Source organism: Salmo trutta, chromosome 35 (assembly GCF_901001165.1).
Source record: "Salmo trutta chromosome 35, fSalTru1.1, whole genome shotgun sequence".
In the NCBI taxonomy this organism is placed as follows: domain Eukaryota; kingdom Metazoa; phylum Chordata; class Actinopteri; order Salmoniformes; family Salmonidae; genus Salmo; species Salmo trutta.
The window spans coordinates 27,762,693-27,783,619 of NC_042991.1; the positions used below are offsets into that span (position 1 = coordinate 27,762,693).

Consider the following 20,927-nt stretch of genomic DNA (forward strand, 5'->3'; position numbering starts at 1 on the left):
TGTTTTTCAAAATTTTTGCTAATTAACTAAAAATGAAAAGCTGAAATGTCTTGAGTCAATAAGTATTCAACTCCTTTGTTATGACAAGCCTAAATAGGTTCAGGAGTACCAATGTGCTTAACAAGTCACATAATAAGTTGCATAGACTCACACTAATAGTGTTTAACATGATTTTTGAATGACTACCTTAACTCTGTACCCCACACACAAGTATCCATATGGTGCCTCAGTCAAGTAGTGATTCAGCCACAAAGACCAGAGCGGTTTTCCAATGCCTCACAAAGAAGGGTACCTGTTGGTAGATGGGTAAAAAAAATAAAACATTGAATATCCCTTTGAGCATGGTAAAATTATTACTTACACTTTGGGTGGTATATCAATATGCCCTAATTCAGTTGCCGGAAAGGAAGGAAACCGCTCAGGGATTTCACCATGAGGCCAATGGTGACTTTAAAACAGTTAGTTTTCTTATCACAGTCATTAAACTCTGAGGATGGGTCAACATCATTTTAGTTACTCCATAATACTAACCAAAATGACAGAGTGAAAAGAAGGAAGCCTGTACAGAATACAAATATTCCAAACATCCATCCTGTTTGCAATAAGGCACTAAAGTAAAACTGAAAAAAAATGTGACAAAGAAATGAACTTTATGTCCTGAATTCAAAGCGTTATGTTTGTAGGCAAATCCAACAAAACTCATCACTGAGTACCATTCTTTGTATTTTCAAGCATGGTGGTGGCTGCATCATGTTATGGGTATGCTTGTCATCGGCAAGAACTATAAACTAAATAGTGTTAAGCACAGGCAAAATCCTATAGGGAAAACCTGGTTGTCTGCTTTCCAACAGACACTGGGAGACAAATTCACCTTTCAGCAGGACAATAACCTAAAACACAAGGACAAATATACACTGGAGTTGCTTACCAAGACGACATTGAATATTCCTGAGTGGCCTAGTTACAGTTTTGTCTTAAATCGGCTTGAAAATCTATGGCAACTTGAGAATGGCTTTCTAGCAATGGTCAATAACCAACTTGACAGAGCTTGAAGAATTGTAAAAATAATAATGTGCAAATATTGTACAATCCAGATGTACAAAGCACTTAGAGACTTACCCAGAACGACTCACACCTGTAATTGCTTCCAAAAGTGATTCTAACATGTATTGGTTTGGAATACTTATGTAAATGAGATATTTATGCATTTCATTTTCAATAAATTTGCAAACATTTCCAAAAACATGTTTTCACTTTAATTATGGGGTATTTTGTGTATATGGGTGAGGAAAAAATGTCATCCATTTTGAATTCAGGCAGTGACAAGATGTGGAGTAAGTCAAGGGGGATGAATACTTTCTGAAGGCACTGTTTATGGCACAGGGGACAGGGAGGATGGAGGGAAGGAGAGAGACAGGGAGGATGGAGGGAAGGAGAGAGACAGGGAGGATGGAGGGAAGGAGAGAGACGGGGAGGATGGAGGGAAGGAGAGAGACGGGAAGGATGGAGGGAAGGAGAGAGACGGGGAGGATGGAGGGAAGGAGAGAGACGGGGAGGATGGAGGGAAGGAGAGAGACGGGGAGGATGGAGGGAAGGAGAGAGACGGGGAGGATGGAGGGAAGGAGAGAGACGGGGAGGATGGAGGGAAGGAGAGAGACGGGGAGGATGGAGGGAAGGAGAGAGACGGGGAGGATGAAGGGAAGGAGAGAGACGGGGAGGATGGAGGGAAGGAGAGAGACGGGGAGGATGGAGGGAAGGAGAGAGACGGGGAGGATGGAGGGAAGGAGAGAGACGGGGAGGATGGAGGGAAGGAGAGAGACGGGGAGGATGGAGGGAAGGAGAGAGACGGGGAGGATGGAGGGAAGGAGAGAGACGGGGAGGATGGAGGGAAGGAGAGAGACGGGGAGGATGGAGGGAAGGAGAGAGACGGGGAGGATGGAGGGAAGGAGAGAGACGGGGAGGATGGAGGGAAGGAGAGAGACGGGGAGGATGGAGGGAAGGAGAGAGACGGGGAGGATGGAGGGAAGGAGAGAGACGGGAAGGATGGAGGGAAGGAGAGAGACGGGGAGGATGGAGGGAAGGAGAGAGACGGGGAGGATGGAGGGAAGGAGAGAGACGGGGAGGATGGAGGGAAGGAGAGAGACGGGGAGGATGGAGGGAAGGAGAGAGACGGGGAGGATGGAGGGAAGGAGAGAGACGGGGAGGATGGAGGGAAGGAGAGAGACGGGGAGGATGGAGGGAAGGAGAGAGACGGGGAGGATGGAGGGAAGGAGAGAGACGGGGAGGATGAAGGGAAGGAGAGAGACGGGGAGGATGGAGGGAAGGAGAGAGACGGGGAGGATGGAGGGAAGGAGAGAGACGGGGAGGATGGAGGGAAGGAGAGAGACGGGGAGGATGGAGGGAAGGAGAGAGACGGGGAGGATGGAGGGAAGGAGAGAGACGGGAAGGATGGAGGGAAGGAGAGAGACGGGGAGGATGGAGGGAAGGAGAGAGACGGGAAGGATGGAGGGAAGGAGAGAGACGGGAAGGATGGAGGGAAGGAGAGAGACGGGAAGGAGAGAGGAGGGAAGGAGAGAGACGGGGAGGAGAGAGACATAGAGGGTGGGGGGAAGGGGAGACATCGAGGGTGGCGAAATAGTGAATATTATGTCTGTGATTGATTATAAACAGTTAATCACCTCTCTCTCTGTATTTAGGTATGCTCTCCACTTCCTGGTTCAGAGTGGGCTCACCTATGGCATCATGATCCTCACTGGAGTAGAACACATGCACAAGTAAGTCCAGTGTGTCTGTGTCTTTCTGTGTGTTCTTGTGCCTGTGCTGGTGTGTTGTCCAGGGTATAAGTAGTCTATGAAGGCCTGTCTGAATTATGATGTGCAAACTGGCTACAGATGTCATGATGGACTGACTCCAGAGTGGCCGTGGCTGCTGCCGGACGAATAATGTTCAAAACACCCAGCAGAGGCAGGCACACAGTGACTCGCAACGTCATCCCAACATCGCACACTGTGTTTCACATCAGCCACTTCTTTACTTCTCATAAATCACTCTCCGGGAGTCGACCTGCATGTACCAGCAGACCACCGCAGCCGCCCGCTCTTATTTTTCAAATGTATATCTGTTACACGATGAGATCATTGGAACACATTTTTATTCTGAATTTAATAAAGTAACGGGAGCAGTAAAAGTGTGATTAATCTTAAGTTCTTTCAATGTGAGAGCCGTGCGTGCATACATGCGTATGTGCGTGCGTTTTGTATGTGTGTGCGTGCTTCAGGAGTGGTGGGCTGGCTCCACCGTTTATCATTATCTGTGTTGTAGCTAACCGAGGTGTGCTGACCACAGGCGGACAACTACATACATACAGCAGAATGTCCTGGAATACTGAACTGAGCCGTCTTGGCTAGCGGCTCCTGGCGCTAATGAAGTGATAAGATCCGTTCCTGTCTGTCTGTCTGAGACTGACAGACAGAACACTGTGCAACGTTTAACAGTGAGAATGGTAGAATGGTGAACTTACTAAATGACTGAGAGTTTGACTGTGTGACATTAGGCTGTTTCTTGTGTAAATATTTTCCGTCTGGATTTTAATGATTTGTAAGGCACCGGCGTAATCGTCCTGGGCTGCATCCCAAATGGCACCCTATTCCCTTTATAGTGCACTACTTTTGAACATAGGGCTCAGGTCAAAAATTGTGTACTATATAGGGAATTGGATGCCATTTGGGATTCATCCCTGATGAGGAATTGAAAGCTGACCGGTGATGATGATTGGCTATCATTCTGTCCTGTTGCCTACCATCCGTCCTGTTGGTGGCCATTTTTTGTTTTTCCCTGGCTTCATGATCACTTTAATAACGTCTTCTAATTATTATTTCCCCTTTGATCTCCTGTGTCTTATTGCTGGCTGCGTCCACCGCCAGTTGTTTTCAGACAAATGAGCATCAAAGCATATGAACCTCCTCTAGCTCACCCCGTCTTTATCCTCTGCTAGCCCAGCTGGGGCACCTCTCTGTGGGGTTGCTAACTACTTGAGGCCCACGCCCCATCTGCAGGCCCAGAGGAAACTAATTATATAGATTACTTTGATGTTCAATTGATACTACAGTGGGAAAAATAGGATTGAACAGAGTGGCAAAGGGTAGCAGACTACTGTTATTTTCTTTCTTTCTTTGTCTCCAGTTGTGTGGGTAAGAGACTGTCTGCATCCCACATTGGCACCCTGTTCCCTACATAGTGCACTACTTTGGGCCCTGGTCAAAAGCAGTGCACTATATAAGGAATAGGGTGCCATTTGGGATGCAGGCAATCCTATTTCCCTTCCCTTAGTTCCCCTCTGAGAAATGAGATTGATCGGTAAACTAAAGCACATATGATTCCAACATGTTTCGCTTGACTTTGATCATGTTGGAGCAGAGCTCAGTGAGTAAATCTATAGGGGGAGGGGGCTGCTGGTGGTGGTGGTGGTACCAGAGGTGTTCTGTCACTGAAGAGGGGTGATGGTGGTACCAGAGGTGTTCTGTCACTGAAGAGGGGTGGTGGTGGTACCAGAGGTGTTCTGTCACTGAAGAGGGGTGGTGGTGGTACCAGAGGTGTTCTGTCACTGAAGAGAGGTGATGGTGGTACCAGAGGTGTTCTGTCACTGAAGAGGGGTGGTGGTGGTACCAGAGGTGTTCTGTCACTGACGAGGGGTGGTGGTGGTACCAGAGGTGTTCTGTCACTGACGAGGGGTGGTGGTGGTACCAGAGGTGTTCTGTCACTGACGAGGGGTGGTGGTGGTACCAGAGGTGTTCTGTCACTGACGAGGGGTGGTGGTGGTACCAGAGGTGTTCTGTCACTGACGAGGGGTGGTGGTGGTACCAGAGGTGTTCTGTCACTGACGAGGGGTGGTGGTGGTACCAGAGGTGTTCTGTCACTGACGAGGGGTGGTGGTGGTACCAGAGGTGTTCTGTCACTGAAGAGGGGTGGTGGTGGTACCAGAGGTGTTCTGTCACTGAAGAGGGGTGGTGGTGGTGGTGACTGTCTGGCTAATCTGGACCAGAGGTGTTCTGTCACTGAAGAGGGGTGATGGTGGTGGTGGTGGCTGTCTGGCTGATCTGGACCAGAGGTGTTCTGTCACTGAAGAGGGGTGGTGGTGGTGGTTGTGGTAGTGGTGGTGATATTGGTAGTGGTAGTGATGGTGGTTGTGGTGGTGGTAGTGATGGTGATGGTGATAGTGGTAGTGGTGGTTGTGGTGGTGGTGGCTGTCTAGCTGATATGATTCACTGAGTAGTGTTCCGAGTCACACACTGACTCACACGTCCTCAGGTGTGACCCACGCGTCCTCAGGTGTGACCCACGCGTCCTCAGGTGTGACCCACGCGTCCTCAGGTGTGACCCACGCGTCCTCAGGTGTGACCCACGCGTCCTCAGGTGTGACCCACGCGTCCTCAGGTGTGACCCACGCGTCCTCAGGTGTGACCCACGCGTCCTCAGGTGTGACCCATGCGTCCTCAGGTGTGACTCACAAGCACAGTCACAGGTCCTCACAGTGGTGCTGAACGAGCAGAGTGCTCTGAATGCCCTCCCCTCTCTGAATTGTCCCCCCCTCTACCCGAGTCTCTCCATCCTGACCTTAGTGGTCTGCAGGGAGCTCGACTGCATGCGTCATCGCCACGGAGTGTGTGAACAGACTGACAGTGTTTTGTACTCCCAGAGACTTGAAACATGTCTCCCCTAACACACGCACACACTTATTTCCTCCCCATGGGGATGTGTGTGTGTTGTGCACATGTACTGTCTGTGCAGGCTGTCTGAGGCTGTGTTCCAAACACCACCCTATTTCCATCCCCTATGGGTCCTGGTCAAAAGTAGTACCCTAAATAGGGAATAGGGTGCCATTTTGGGAGGCTGTCTGGGAGTAGCAGGGCCATTATATCCACTGTGCCTCATTACTGAGTTCAGAGCAGAGGAAGGGAGGGAGGGAGGAAGGGAGGGAGGGAGGGAGAGGGTAGGCTAGGTGTAGATGAGGATGAGAGAGTGAGATAGATAGAGGGTGGAAGAAAGATGGAGAAAGATGTGCCAAGGACATACCAAGCTTTAAGCTAGTGCATACAGATCAACACAGAGCCCCCGCCAAATCACCTGCTCTGCTCAATAATGAGACAGCAGGAGCAGGTGTGTGGCTGACAGACTGGCTGGCTGACAGACTGAGACTGGCTGGCAGACTGGCTGGCTGGCTGGCTGGCAGACTGGCTGGCTGGCAGACTGGCAGACTGGCAGACTGGCTGGCTGGCTGACTGGCTGACTGGCTGGCAGACTGTCTGGCTGGCTGGCAGACTGGCTGGCAGGCTGAAACACAAGTTGCTCTACATCCTGCTGGGATATTTATGGGATTTTGTCACCTTAAAGAGAAACATGTCAAGGAAGTTGAAGGTCATTATTTGACTGATATACCCGGATCCCTGTTGTCCATCCATGTGTTCTGTTTTTATTCCCCCTTGTCTCTTTTACTGGCAGTAATGCAGAGGCTGTGTAGTGTAACATCCCTGTATCAGTCTCATTTGTCTCTGTTACCAGACCACTCATCATTCATGTTAATGGTCATGGGAACACCATGCAGCACCACATCCAGATAGCATCACATCACCAAAGCACTACAGCACCACACCACCACAGCACTACAGCATCACAGCACTACAGCATCACACCACCACAGCACTACAGCATCACAGCACTACAGCATCACAGCACCACAGCACTACAGCATCACAGCACTACAGCATCACACCACCACAGCACTACAGCATCACAGCACTACAGCATCACATCACCAAAGCACTACAGCATCACAGCATCACAGCACTACAGCATCACATCACCACAGCACTACAGCATCACATCACCAAAGCACTACAGCAACACAGCACTACAGCATCACAGCACTACAGCATCACACCACCACAGCACTACAGCATCACACCACCACAGCATCACACCACCACAGCACTACAACATCACAGCACTACAGCATCACACCACCACAGCACTACAGCATCACAGCACTACAGCATCACACCACCACAGCACTACAACATCACAGCACTACAGCACCACACCACCACAGCACTACAGCATCACAGCACTACAGCATCACACCACCACAGCACTACAGCATCACAGCACTACAGCATCACAGCACCACAGCACTACAGCATCACATCACCAAAGCACTACAGCATCACAGCACTACAGCATCACAGCACCACAGCACTACAGCATCACATCACCAAAGCACTACAGCACCACACCACCACACCACCAAAGCACTACAGCATCACATCACCAAAGCACTACAGCACCACACCACCACACCACCAAAGCACTACAGCATCACATCACCAAAGCACTACAGCACCACACCACCACAGCACTACAGCATCACATCACCAAAGCACTACAGCACCACACCACCACATCCCCACAGCACCACAACATACTTATTGTCCTCTTCAGATCATCAGGAAAAGTTGTACAACTGAATGTGTCTTCCGCATTTTACCCAACCCCTCTGAATCAGAGAGGTGAGGAGGGCTGCCTTAATCGACATCCACGTCATCGGTGCCCGAGGAACAGTGGGTTAACTGCCTTGCTCGGGGGCAGACGACAGATTCTTACCTTGTCAACTCGGGGATTTGATCCAGCAACCTTTCGGTTACTTGCCCGACGCTCTAACCACTAGGCTACCTGCCGATCATGAAGACGATCACAGCTACATAAATATCTTTGCTGTTTTCCTACACTGAAGGAATTGATTAAGAAGCAAATCAATGCTAGTTTCACAACTCGGACAACTGTTAACAAAATATTACATGAATGGATGTGGAAGATTGGAAATTGAGGCTATCCATTTGCTGCTAAATCCAGAACAAATTCCATAAAGTGTACAGTATTATATAGAGCCATTATTGCATGGAACTCCCTTCCATCTCATATTGTTCAAATGAACAGCAAACCTGGTTTAAAAAAAAAGATAAAGTAACACCTCACAGCACAACTGCTCTCCCCTATTTGACCTAGATAGTTTGTGTGTACGTATTGATATTAAATAGATGTAGTTCTGTCCTTGATGTTCTTGTCTATTAATGTTCTGTATTATGTCATGTTTCATGGTTTGTGTGGACCCCAGGAAGAGTAGCTGCTGCTTTCACAACAGCTAATGGGGATCCTAATAAAATACTAACTAATAACATAAGTGTACATAGATGTTCATCTAGCTTACTGTAGTGAACTATAGTGATGTTGTCTGTCTGTGTATTTTACCTCAGGTACTGTCTAGTGGTGGCCCTGGGCTATCTCAGCTTCTGTCAGATCACACGTGTGTACGTCTTCGACTATGGCATGTACTCTGCTGACTTCACAGGGTAAGACTTCTCTCTTTCTCTCCATCTGTGGGTTTGGGTCAGGGCTTGGGTGGGGTAATACAGTGCCCTGATGTCCTCATTTAACATTGTGTTGGAAGACTGTGTGAAACCATGCTTGAATTAATGGGACAGCTTTATAAACGAATATAGCTTTTTTTTCATGATAACTCTCTTACTCCCTTTCCCCCTTCTCTTTCATACTGCTCTCTCTCTCGCTCTCCCTCTTTCTCTCGCTCTCCCTCTTTCTCTCGCTCTCGCTCTCCCTCTTTCTCTCGCTCTCCCTCTTTCTCTCGCTCTCGCTCTCCCTCTCTCTCTCGCTCTCTCTCTTTTTCTCTCCATCTTTTTCTCTTTCCATCTCTCTCTCTCTCAGGCCTATGATGGTGATAACACAGAAGATCACCAGTTTGGCGTTTGAAATCCATGATGGTAAGAAGCTTATTTTCTTCAAACCAGACATGGAGAATATATACTCAACAAAAATATAACCGCAACATGCAAAAATGTATTAGGCCCTAATCACCTGTCAGTATCTGGTGTGACTACCCTTTACCCCATGCAGTGTGACACATCTCCTTCGCATAGAGATGATCAGCCTGTTGATTGTGGCTTGTGGAATGTTGTCCCACTCCTCTTCAATGGCTGTGCGAAGTTGCTGTATATTGGCGGGAACTGGAATACGCTGTCGTACATATCAATCCAGAGCATTCCAAACATGCTTAATGGGTGACATGTCTGGTGAACTGGGACATTTTCAGCTTCCAGGAATTGTGTACAGATCCTTTCGACATTATCATGCTGAAACGAGGTGACGAGGTGATTGCGGCGGATTAATGGCATGACAATGGACCTCAGGATCTCATATCGGTATCTCTGTGCATTCAAATTGCCATTGATAAAATGGAGGCTGCTGAGGGGAGGACGGCTCATAATAATGTCTGGAATGGATCAAATAGAATGGCATCAAACACATGGACACCACGTGTTTGATGTATTTGATACCATTCCACTAATTCCGCTCCAGCTATTACCACGAGTCTGTCCTCCCCAAATATGGTGCCACCAACCTCCTGTGGATAAAGTTAATTGTGTTAGTTGTCCATAGCTTATGTCTGCCCATACACTAACCCCACCACCACCATGGGGCACTCTGTTCACAACGTTGACATCAGAAAACCGCTCGCTCACACGTCGCCAAATACTTGGTCTGTGGTTGAGAGGCCGTTTGGACGTACTGCCAAATGATTAAAAACAACATTGGATGCAGCTTATGGTAGAGAAATTAACATTACATTCTTGAGAACTTGAGACATGTGTGACAAAACTGCACATTTTAGAGTGGCCTTTTGTCCCCAGCACAAGGTGCACCTGTGTAATGACCATGCTGTTCATCAGCTTCTTGATTTGCCACACCTTTCAGGTGGATGGATTATCTTGACAAAGGAGAAATGCTCACTAATAGGGATGTAAACAAATGTGTGCACATAATGTGAGAGAAATAAGCTTTTTGTTTGTATGGAACATTTCTGGGATATTTATTTCAGCTCTTGAAACATGGGACCAACACTTTACATTTTGCATTTATATTTTTGTTCAGTGTATTTCTGGATTAGTCACATGTCTCTTCCTCTGAAGTCAGATGGATGAAAAGGAAGGACACTTTAGTAACATGGGATATTCCTCACATCACAATGCCACATGGCTGAAATATCTCACATACCATCTCTATTTCTCCATAGAGATGTGGAGGAGTTGGATCATAAGGTTGTATTGTTTGTGAGCACACTGTTTCTATTGTACTCTGATAACTAGACGAACCGAAGGTAAAAGAGAGAAAGAAAGCAGAATAGAAAGTATGTTTGAGAGAATAAGATTCAATAGTCTCTCAAAAAGAATAGCTACACACACACACGGTGACTCGTTTCCCAACTCCAGTCCTCCGGTAGACCCCAACAGCACACATCTTCCTCGTAGCCTTGGACAAACACAGCTGATTCAACTCATTGAGGGCTTGATGATTCGTTGACAAGTTGAATCCGGTGTGGGGAAAACTGGAGGACTGGAGTTGGGAACCACTGGTCTGACGTGTCACATGACGCTCCAAGCTGCATGTCTTGATCCTGTTGGATCCCCTGTGGTGCCTCTCTCTCCCTCCCGCCTCCTTCCCCATCCTCCTCCTACGTTACATTGCATTACACCTATTATCCTTGAACCCTGCGCTACATTCTCCTATCTACAAGTAACTGCCAAAATAAAGGAAACACCAACATAAATTGTCTTAATAGGGCGTTGGGCCACCACGAGCCAGAACAGCATCAATGCGACTTGACATAGATTCTACAAGTGTCTGGAACTCTATCGGAGGGATTCGAAACCATTCTTCCATGAGAAATTCCATTATTTAGTGTTTTGTTGATGGTGGTGGAAAACGCCATCTCTGGCACTGCTCCAGAGTCTTCCATAAGTATTCAATTGGGTTGAGGGAGATATGGTGACTGAGACGACCATGGCACATGGTTTACATTGTTTTCATGCTCATTAAACCATTCAGTGACCACTCGTGCCCTGTGGATGGGGATATTGTCATCCTATTGGGGCAGAGCCACGGTAGAAAAAAGAATAGCCAAAACAATGGCCTGCTCAGCATTTTTATACATGACCCTAAGCATGCTGGGAAGTGAATTGCTTAATTAACTCAAGAAACACACTTATGTGGAAGCACCTGCTTTTAATGTACTTTGAATCCCTAATTTACTCGTGTTGGCATTATTTTGGCAGTTACCTATATCTATGTACAGTATGTATGTAAACTCGGCAAAAAAAAGAAACGTCCTCTCACTGTCAACTGTGTTTATTTTCAGCAAACTTAACATGTGTAAATATTTGTATGAACATAGCAAGATCAACAACTGAGACAACCTGAACAAGTTCTACAGACATGTGACTAACAGAAATGGAATAATGTGTCCCTGAACAAAGGGGGGGTCAAAATCAAAAGAAACAGTTAGTATCTGGTGTGGCCACCAGCTGCATTAAGTACTGCAGTGCATCTCCTCCTCATGGACTGCACCAGATTTGCCAGTTCTTGCTGTGAGATGTTACCCCACTCTTCCACCAAGGCACCTGCAAATTCCCAGACATTTCTGGGGGGAATGGCCCTAGTCCTCACCCTCCGATCCAACAGGTCCCAGACGTGCTCAATGGGATTGAGATCTGGGCTCTTCACTGGCCATGGCAGAACACTGACATTCCTGTCTTGCAGGAAATTACGCACAGAACGAGCAGTATGGCTGGTAGCATTGTCATGCTGGAGGGTCATGTTAGGATGAGCCTGCAGGAAGGGTACCACATGAGGGAGGAGGATGTCTTCCCTGTAACACACAGCGTTGAGATTGCCTGTAATGACAACAAGCTCAGTCCGATGATGCTGTGACACACCGCCCCAGACCATGACGGACCCTCCACCTCCAAATCGATCCCGCTCCAGAGTACAGGCCTCGGTGTAACGCTCATTCCTTCGACGATAAACGCGAATCAGACCATCACCCCTGGTGAGACAAAACTGCAACTCGTCAGTGAAGAGCACTTTTTGCCAGTCCTGTCTGGTCCAGCAATGGTGATTTGTGCCCATAGGCGACGTTGTTGTCGGTGATGTCTGGTGAGGACCTGCCTTACAACAGGCCTACAAGCCCTCAGTCCAGCCTCTCTCAGCCTATTGTGGACAGTCTGAGCACTGATGGAGGGATTGTGCGTTCCTGGTGTAACTCGGGCAGTTGTTGTTGCCATCCTGTCCCGCAGGTGTGATGTTCGGATATACCGATCCTGTGCAGGTGTTGTTACACGTGGTCTGCCACTGCGAGGACAATCAGCTGTCCGTCCCGTCTCCCTATAGCCCTGTCTTAGGCGTCTCACAGTACGGACATTGCAATTTATTGCCCTGGCCACATCTGCAGTCCTCATGCCTCCTTGCAGCATGCCTAAGGCACATTCACAACGATGAGCAGGGACCCTGGGCATCATTCTTTTGGTGTTTTTCAGAGTCAGCAGAAAGGCCTCTTTAGTGTCCTAAGTTTTCATAACTTTGACCTTAATTGCCTACCGTCTGTAAGCTGTTAGTGTCTTAACGACCGTTCCACAGGTGCATGTTCATTAATTGTTTATGGTTCATTAATTGTTTATGGTTCATTGAACAAGCATGGGAAACAGTGTTTAAACCCTTTACAATGAAGATCTGTGAAGTTATTTGGATTTTTACAAATTATCTTTGAAAGACAGTCCTGAAAAAGTCCTGAGTGTGTGTGTGTGTGTGTGCGTGAGAGACGACGTAGACTCTGCTCCCAGGCTTCATTCACCTAGGTGAAAGCCTGTGACAGATGCTAGTGAGATCTAGCCTGGTCCCAGATCTGTTTGTGCTGTCTTGCCAACTAGCAAGAGTTATGGGACATCCTGATTGGCCAGTGTTTTACTGTGTTCCCAGTATGGGACATCACTATTGGCCAGTGTTTACTGTGTGCCCAGTATGGAACATTGTGGTTGGCCTGTGTTTGCTACTTCCTTTGGTACCTGTTCGATCTAACAACACAGAAAGGTCTGTTTGAGATCCAAACTAAAGGTGGATGAAATGACCTCATGTTTGGGAATGAACTTGTCCTAGTTTGTTTACGATCAGAAGAGGAGAGTGAATGTGTAAACATTCTGGAATGTGTTCTTTCTGCCCTTTTTTAGCAGTCACTCACGCAGTCTTGTAGTCTGTCCTTGTGTCAAACAAAACCAAACAGTCTGTGCTCAGGTCGGACATTACCACCCTGACCCCGTTCTCATTATCTAGGGAGGCTGAGTTATGCCCTACTGTGTTGTTAGGTATTGAGCCTGTTAATGGAGCCAGATTTGGGGTGACTGTGCCGACCAGTATTGGTGTTGGCACCTCTCCTCTCCTCCAGTCCCCAGCAGGCATTAGGCTGTAATGTGAGCTGATTAGCTGTGCTAATCTTGTTATCAGCATAATGGCCGCCATAAACAACACAGAATTATTCGGCCCGTTTCACTCCGTTCGCCTCGTCCCTGGTGTGCAGTGCGGCACAAGACAAAGCGCTGCGGCGTGGAGGCGGGGTTGGTGAGACAATAGGGACGCGCACTTCCTGGAAGTCAATTTATCGTCCTTTAATTAGCCCATAGATCAGCGGGGACCTGCAGAGAGTGAGAGAGACCACAGGGATGTAATGGATGTCATTACCCACACAAGACAGTCACAGGAGAGGACAATACACGACTGAGTTCTCAGACCACTGCCTCTGTCTGGGACTAAGCCTCTGGGCAGGGAATGGTGGCCTCACCCTTGTCAACCATGTACTGTAGACTGTTATGAAATGTTGTTTTCAGTCCTTTGCAAAGTCAGTATCTTTGAATGAACTTTTGAACACAAACCCCCCTGATCAAAAGCAAGCATTACATGTGTGTTCTTCTCTACCTCCCTCCCCCAACAGGAATGTGCCGGAAAGAGGAGCAGCTGACCCCAAATCAGAAGCTCCTGGCTATAAGGTATGTTTTACAGGTATGTTTTAGTTATTTTGAGCAGAAAATGGCCGCTTCCTGTATGAGCCTGTGAGGATGGTCTGATTGGCTCTCTAGTCTGGGGGATGACAATATCCCCTTCCACAGGGCACGAGTGGTCACTGACTGGTTCGTTAGGGTTGGGACAACATTCCACAGGCCACAATCAACAACCTGATCAACGCAATACGAAGGAGATATGTCGCGCTGCATGAGGCAAATAGTGGTCACACCAGATGCTGACTAGCCCCATAGCCATGGTGTGCATAACATTTGAGAGAAATATGCTTTTTGTGTGTATGGAACATTCTGGGATCTTTTACTTCAGCTCATGAAACATGGGACCAACACTTTACATGTTGCATTTATACTTTTGTTCAGTGTAGAGTGTATATTGTTGTTTCTCTGGAGAGGGGAGATATGCTTTGGGGATTCTAACTATGCATCATGTGTCACAGTATGTACTGTCACTGTAATTACTGTAGTGACTGTTGTGATGGTCTGTGAGAGACTGTTTGTGTCACAGCCCTTACTGTCACTGTGTTGTGATGGTCTGTGTGTCACAGCCCTTACTGTCACTGTTGACTGTGTTGTGATGGTCTCTGCATCTCCTCCACCTCCCCTGCAGGAGGATGCCCAGTCTGCTGGAGTACTTCAGCTATAACTGTAACTTCATGGGAATACTGGCCGGCCCCACCTCCTCCTACAACGATTACATCGCCTTCATTGAGGGCACGCCCTGCCGTCACAATAAAGACCACCAGACCAATGGGAAGACCAACGGCAGACACAAACAAGACCCCTCCCCAAACGTAAGCACTGGTCTCAAATGCCACTATGATTTTTGGAAAGTTACCAAATCGGCAGCATTTTCATGCCACGTTACTCTCAATGCTTGTCTGGAACTTTCTAAGACAGGAAAGCATTTCTGTGTAGTAAATGCACAGTATTCCCTAGTCACTATTCATTGTTCACTGAATGAACAGCAACATGGCTGTCTTTTGACTTCCTCGTGAAGCTCTCAATTATGTAAAGCAGATGTGAGTCTTCGCTGAGGCTGCTTCCTAAATGGCACCCTGTTCCCTTCATAGTGCACTGCTTTTGACCATGGGCCATGGTAAAAAGCAGTGAACTATATAGGGGATAGGGTTCTATTTGGGACAGAGTGTTTCTATTGGCTGATGTCCCCCCTCCCTCCTCTTCTTCAGATTGAAGTCGTCCGTAAACTGGCCACCTGTTTCTTCTCCCTCATGGTTTTCCTCTCGGTCTGTAAAGTATTCCCTGTGGAACGGAACATCGACGACGACTTCATCGCAAACACGCCCTTCTACGCCCAGGTGGTCTACCTCTACCTGTCCATGCTTACCACCCGGCCCAAGTACTACTTCGTCTGGACGCTGGGTGGGTCTTCTCTCTTTTCCGTTGGCTGATTCTCAACCCTTGTTTTTTGTTTTTTTGAAGGGTGCACTTGCACAGTCATCGTCATTAACAATGGTTGAAACTCCCTTCCGCCAAAGCTTAAACCAATCCAACGCTTTCAAATCCATGACGGGATAAAAGGAGAAGGGAGGAGAATCTGGATGTAGCCTTTGTCAGTTTTCAATAGTAAATCTCTTTAGGCCTGTATTCATTGATTGACCCTGAAACCAATTCTTAGCTGCAATATGCTCCGTTATTCCATGTTGACAAGTAACCCCTCACAGACTGAGAACAGATGAGCTTTGTAAGGGGGTGAGATCAGTCCCACTGTGTTTGTGTGTGTGATTGTTTGCAGCAAGGTGTATTTGTGTGTGTGTGTGATTGTTTGCAGCAAGGTGTGCGTCATCGAGAGTATGGTGATAACAAGCAGGTAGAGGTGGGACTCAATTAGCACTTCTCTGCACGCACACACACACACACACACACACACACACACACACACACACACACACACACACACACACACACACACACACATACACCGAGAGAGCACGGCTGCACGGACTGAATAGCTCCTGTATTGTCCTTCACTGTGATAATACGCTGTTATTAGAATGATAATCTTATTAATGATATTATCATCACTAATAAATGGTGTACTTTGTGGATGTACAGTACAGTGATGGGACATGAATAAGACCGGGACTCATTCAAAGAGGCGTCAGAGCTGTGCATGATAATACTGAGAATACGCCATATAAAGGCAATTTCCCTGACGTTTGCGGAGAGCACTTTCATGATAAACCGTGCAGATGTCCGCTCAAACGTAAATTACCTTTAAAAGTCAAGTGCAATTCGCCTTTGACTGAATGCCGGCCTAGAGATGGTGTTTCTGAAAGCATGTGTTTGAATTCTGAACAGCTGATGCCATCAACAATGCAGCAGGATTTGGATTCAATGGATACAACAGTGACGGCTCACCACGTTGGGATCTCATCTCCAATCTGAGGATAACGGATATTGAGGTGAAATGTTGAAACATTAGTAGTCTTCACTCATGTCTCAGTATGTTTTTCACAACTCTTTTTATTACAATCTACAGGTAATGTATATATAATGTATACTGATGTTGTCCTCCTCTCCTTGGTTCCAGTTTGCCACCAGCTTCAAGATGTTCCTTGACAATTGGAATATACAGACGGCACATTGGCTCAAAAGGTACAGAAACCAGGCTTAGTCTGTAATTGATGAAGACAAAGAGACTTGGTCATAATTTCTTTCTGTAATTATCAACATTAGCTTTCTGACACATTGTACATACTATTTAAATACATTATAATTACAGTATAGTTTTCATGCTCTAAATCATTTGTGGATACGCCTATAACCAGTGCTCTGAGGTCTTGTCTGTCTGTAAAGTCTGCCACCTAGTGGAGTCAGTTAGCACTAACAGTCTGCTTTATATTTATACCGAGTATACCAAACATTAGGAACACCTTCCTGATATTCAGTTGCTGTGCTGTTGTGTTTGACTGGCTGGTTGTGTGTGTGCAGGGTGTGTTACGAGCGCTGTCCCTACAACCCCACAGCGGCTACCTTCATTCTGTCAGCCATGTGGCACGGGGCCTACCCTGGATACTACCTCACCTTCCTGACTGGCATCGTGGTCACACTGGCTGCACGTGCTGTGAGTACTGTATCTCTCTCTGTCGCTCTCTCTCTCCCTCTAAAACACACACAGACAAAGAAAGGGAGAAACAGAGTCACATAGAGAGAGATCTATCTCTTATTTTCTATCTCTTCTAAAACACACTCAGACACAGACCTCTCCCCACAATGTTCCATCTCTGTCTAGATGCACTAAGCCCTAAACTTTTCATAGGCATAGATAAGATGTCATGCACCGTACCCACTAAAAATCAATAACATATTTTCTGAATGTCAACGATTTCTGCTATTGCCATAACAATAGATATCCTGATGGCCCCATCGTTCCCATCACAGATGAAACAAAGTGTTTGGGCCATGTTCATCCTGATGTACTTTATTTCTGCATCATTAGTGTTAAGAGAATCAGTCATAGTTAGGCTGACATAGAGACTCACTGTGCTCTGAAGGTCTGGCCTGAATAAAGCGTATTTATTACAGTCTGGGGCTGAGTCCCAAATGACACCCTATTCCCTATATAGTGCACTACTTTTGACCAGAGCCCTATGGGTACCTTATGGGTTCTGGTCAACAGTAGTGCACTATATAGGGAATAGGGTTCAATTTGGGATGCAACCTGAGTCCAGCTGGACTGCACAGATAACAGGCCAGCCAGACAGACAGACGGATGGAGAGGAGACTGGGCAGGACTCCGGCTAATGGAGCGTCACCTGAGACACTTTGAGACTCACTGAGGCAGACGACCGCTGGTGGATGAGCTGCTGGGAGAGAAAGTTCAATTGGAAATGCATTACTTGACTCTTAAATTGCGTCCCAAATGGAACGCTATTCCCTAGTGCACTATTTTTGACCAGGGCCCATTCACTATATAGGGAATAGGGTGCCATTTGGGACAAAACCTTAGATATGGTAACTGTAAACGAGGGAGGGAGAGAGTTAAGGGCAGTGCAACATATTTTAGATTTACAAGGGCCGTTTGTTGTAAACTTAGATTTTCATTGTTTCACTTCTTTTACTCTGAATTCATTGCTTTGGTTCTTTTTTTTTCTCCAGATGAGACACAACGTGAGGCCGTACTTCCTGGGCTCGCCTTCACACAAGCTACTGTATGATGGGATCACGTGGGCTGGCACCCAGATTGCCATTTGTTACACTGTGGTGCCTTTTGTGCTGCTGTCTGTCGGGCCCTCTATGAAGTTCTACAGGTGAGTGGCCAGAAACTATGTTTGCGTCCCAAATGGCATCCCATTTCATTTATTTTTTTACATTTTATTTCACCTTTATTTAACCAGGTAGGCAAGTTGAGAACAAGTTCTCATTTACAATTGCGACCTGGCCAAGATAAAGCAAAGCAGTTCGACAACATACAACAACACAGAGTTACACATGGAGTAAAAACAAACATACAGTCAATAATATAGTAGAAAAATAAGTCTATATACAATGTGAGCAAATGAGGTGCGATAAGGGAGGTAAAGGCAAAAAAGGCCATGGTGGCGAAGTACATACAATATAGCAAGTAAAACACGGGAATGGTAGATTTGTAGTAGAAGAAAGTGCAAAGTAGAAATAGAAATAATGGGGTGCAAAGGAGCAAAATAAATAAATAAATACAGTAGGGGAAGAGGTAGTTGTTTGGGCTAAATTATAGATGGGCTATGTACAGGTGCAGTAATCTGTGAGCTGCTCTGATAGCTGGTGCTTAAAGCTAGTGAGGGAGATAAGTGTTTCCAGTTTCAGAGATTTTTGTAGTTCGTTCCAGTCATTGGCAGCAGAGAACTGGAAGGAGAGAGACCCATATGTCTCTGGTCAAAAGTAGTGCGCTATATAGGGAATAGCGTGCCATTTGGGACATATACAGAGAACAGTACTTTACCTCACTCAAGTAAAAAAAAAAAAAAAGTATTCATAGTTTGTTACCTTGGATGGAAGTGCAAGAAGAATTGTGTTTTTTCTGAACCTCTGACCAACGGGAGAATTTGTTGCTGAAATGTAGAGGACCGTTAGTCCCTCAAACAGACATTCATATTTAGATATTTGATTTATGATCTTTAAGAATAATCAAGGGCATTAAATACATTTGATGTTAACAATAATTCTACTTATACAGTGGCTTTTTGTTCTTTTTCTGAGAAGTTGAATGAACTTGTTGTGTGCCTGGTTGTTGATGAAAAATATGTACACCACCAAGAGAAATTCCTGGCAACACTTGTTGCTTGGCAATAAGGTTTTCTGATTCTGATATTGATCCCTAAATCATCCTCTCTCGCCTCTGCCCCCAGGTCCTGGTACTTCAGCGTCCACATCGGCTGTGTCCTCCTGGCCGTAGCGCTGCCAGTCAAGCCCCGACACCTGCGCCTGAAGGAGGCTCCCGTCCTCTCCCACCAGGACTCCACCGATGGCCACTGCAACCAGAAGACCAAAGCCACATGAAGCAGATTCAGAGACCAGCAACGGTGCACACACACAGAGACTAGCACCAAGGACTGCAGGGACTGTCCAACACATTATTAGAGAGAGAGACTGTCCAAGCTGTGTTTTGGAGTGGGATGACGATTCTCATTTGTTCACGTGAGAAGGGATGGATGGACTGAAAGCTTTGGGATTTACCTATTTAATGCACTACTTTTGACCAGAGCCCCATGGGCCCTGGTCAAAAGAAGTGCACTAGAAAGGGAATAGGGTGCCAATAAAATTTGATTTGGAAAGAAGGTCCTACTGTATTATGAGGACTAGTGGCTGTGGCTCAGCGGGATGGAGGGGTCCCGAATCGATGATGAAATGCCAGTATTGTACTGTTACTGTATTATGGGAGTATGCGAACTTGCCTTATAACCTTTGTCTCTTTCTCCACCCAGTTTTTTTTTGTTGTGTATCCTCCTCAGATTGGATATTATTGTGTGTGCGGTGTTTCTCACTCAAGGTGAACAGGTTTTAGGATCAGGTGGGAGAGAGTGGAGTGGTTTCAGTTAATGGTGTTATAGTCCAGGTAAAAAGCAAAGATACAGGAAATTAGGACACAATAATTAAAAGAGAAAGAAAACAAGATAGTGTCCTTGAGGTCTTTTCACAAAATATGTAAGGTGTCCAACAACTCTGCCCAGAAGTGGGTGAAAAAAAAACGCGCTTTGGTGATGAAATGTCACTTCCTTATGTTATTAAATACATTTTACCAAGACAAATATGATTATTCATGTTCTGAATCGTGGGGACTTTCGCTTTCATATCATTAACATTATAGCCAAAAAGTCTGATTTTGTCACCTAATACGATAATAAGCACCGAACTCTGTTGACATAGCGGTGCAGATTTCTCATCACTTCTGAGGATTTTACTTTTTGTGGTCCTCGTCTTCAGAGTTGTTTCCGCTGGTCACAAAAAGCTAAATTAGCATGACACAAGCTGAATTAAATGTAAAATGCTTTGAACAGAAAAAGCTTGGTATAAGCTCAGTGCTCTGTTGACATTTCAGAGATATGCTTGCTTTTGAAAGAAATCTTTGATAAAGGACAGGATTTTTGCATTAATATGAAAAGCGTATACTAAAATATGAAAATACTACATGTCATGTCTCAACATCTGTTTCTATCTTACCTCTATATTGTTTCATGTCCTCCAGATTCAAGAAGAAAGCCTGTCAGTTTGCCTTAATTCTCACACAACATCCAGCCTAGCTGACGGAATGCATTTTTCCCGATTTTTGACCACTTTTTTCCCCCTCTGGCCTCCATTGATTTGGTCACCCTAATTTTGGCCATCCTACAATAACTTTTGAAAGGATTATGATAGAGGGATGAGGTTTGGAGCATTGGTTTTCTTAGAGGAGTATTTACACAATTAATATTATACTGAAGAAAAATATAAATGCAATATGCATCAATTTCAAAGATT

At 46.1% G+C, this 20,927-nt stretch overlaps 1 protein-coding gene across 1 annotated transcript in view; it reads left to right on the top strand.

Annotated features, from left to right (window-relative positions):
* The window catches only part of LOC115174982 (membrane-bound O-acyltransferase domain-containing protein 2), a 75,777-nt gene extending 55,559 nt beyond the window's left edge, over nt 1–20,218 (top strand). The window contains exons 3-13 of the mRNA XM_029734069.1: nt 2,697–2,774; nt 8,307–8,402; nt 8,773–8,828; nt 13,883–13,937; nt 14,578–14,761; nt 15,158–15,350; nt 16,290–16,393; nt 16,522–16,586; nt 16,923–17,055; nt 18,090–18,241; nt 19,319–20,218. Coding sequence (XP_029589929.1) covers nt 2,697–2,774; nt 8,307–8,402; nt 8,773–8,828; nt 13,883–13,937; nt 14,578–14,761; nt 15,158–15,350; nt 16,290–16,393; nt 16,522–16,586; nt 16,923–17,055; nt 18,090–18,241; nt 19,319–19,469 — 1,267 coding nt within the window. The 3' untranslated portion in view covers nt 19,470–20,218. The remainder of the gene's footprint in view (nt 1–2,696; nt 2,775–8,306; nt 8,403–8,772; nt 8,829–13,882; nt 13,938–14,577; nt 14,762–15,157; nt 15,351–16,289; nt 16,394–16,521; nt 16,587–16,922; nt 17,056–18,089; nt 18,242–19,318) is intronic.
* Nucleotides 20,219–20,927: the final 709 nt, after the last annotated feature.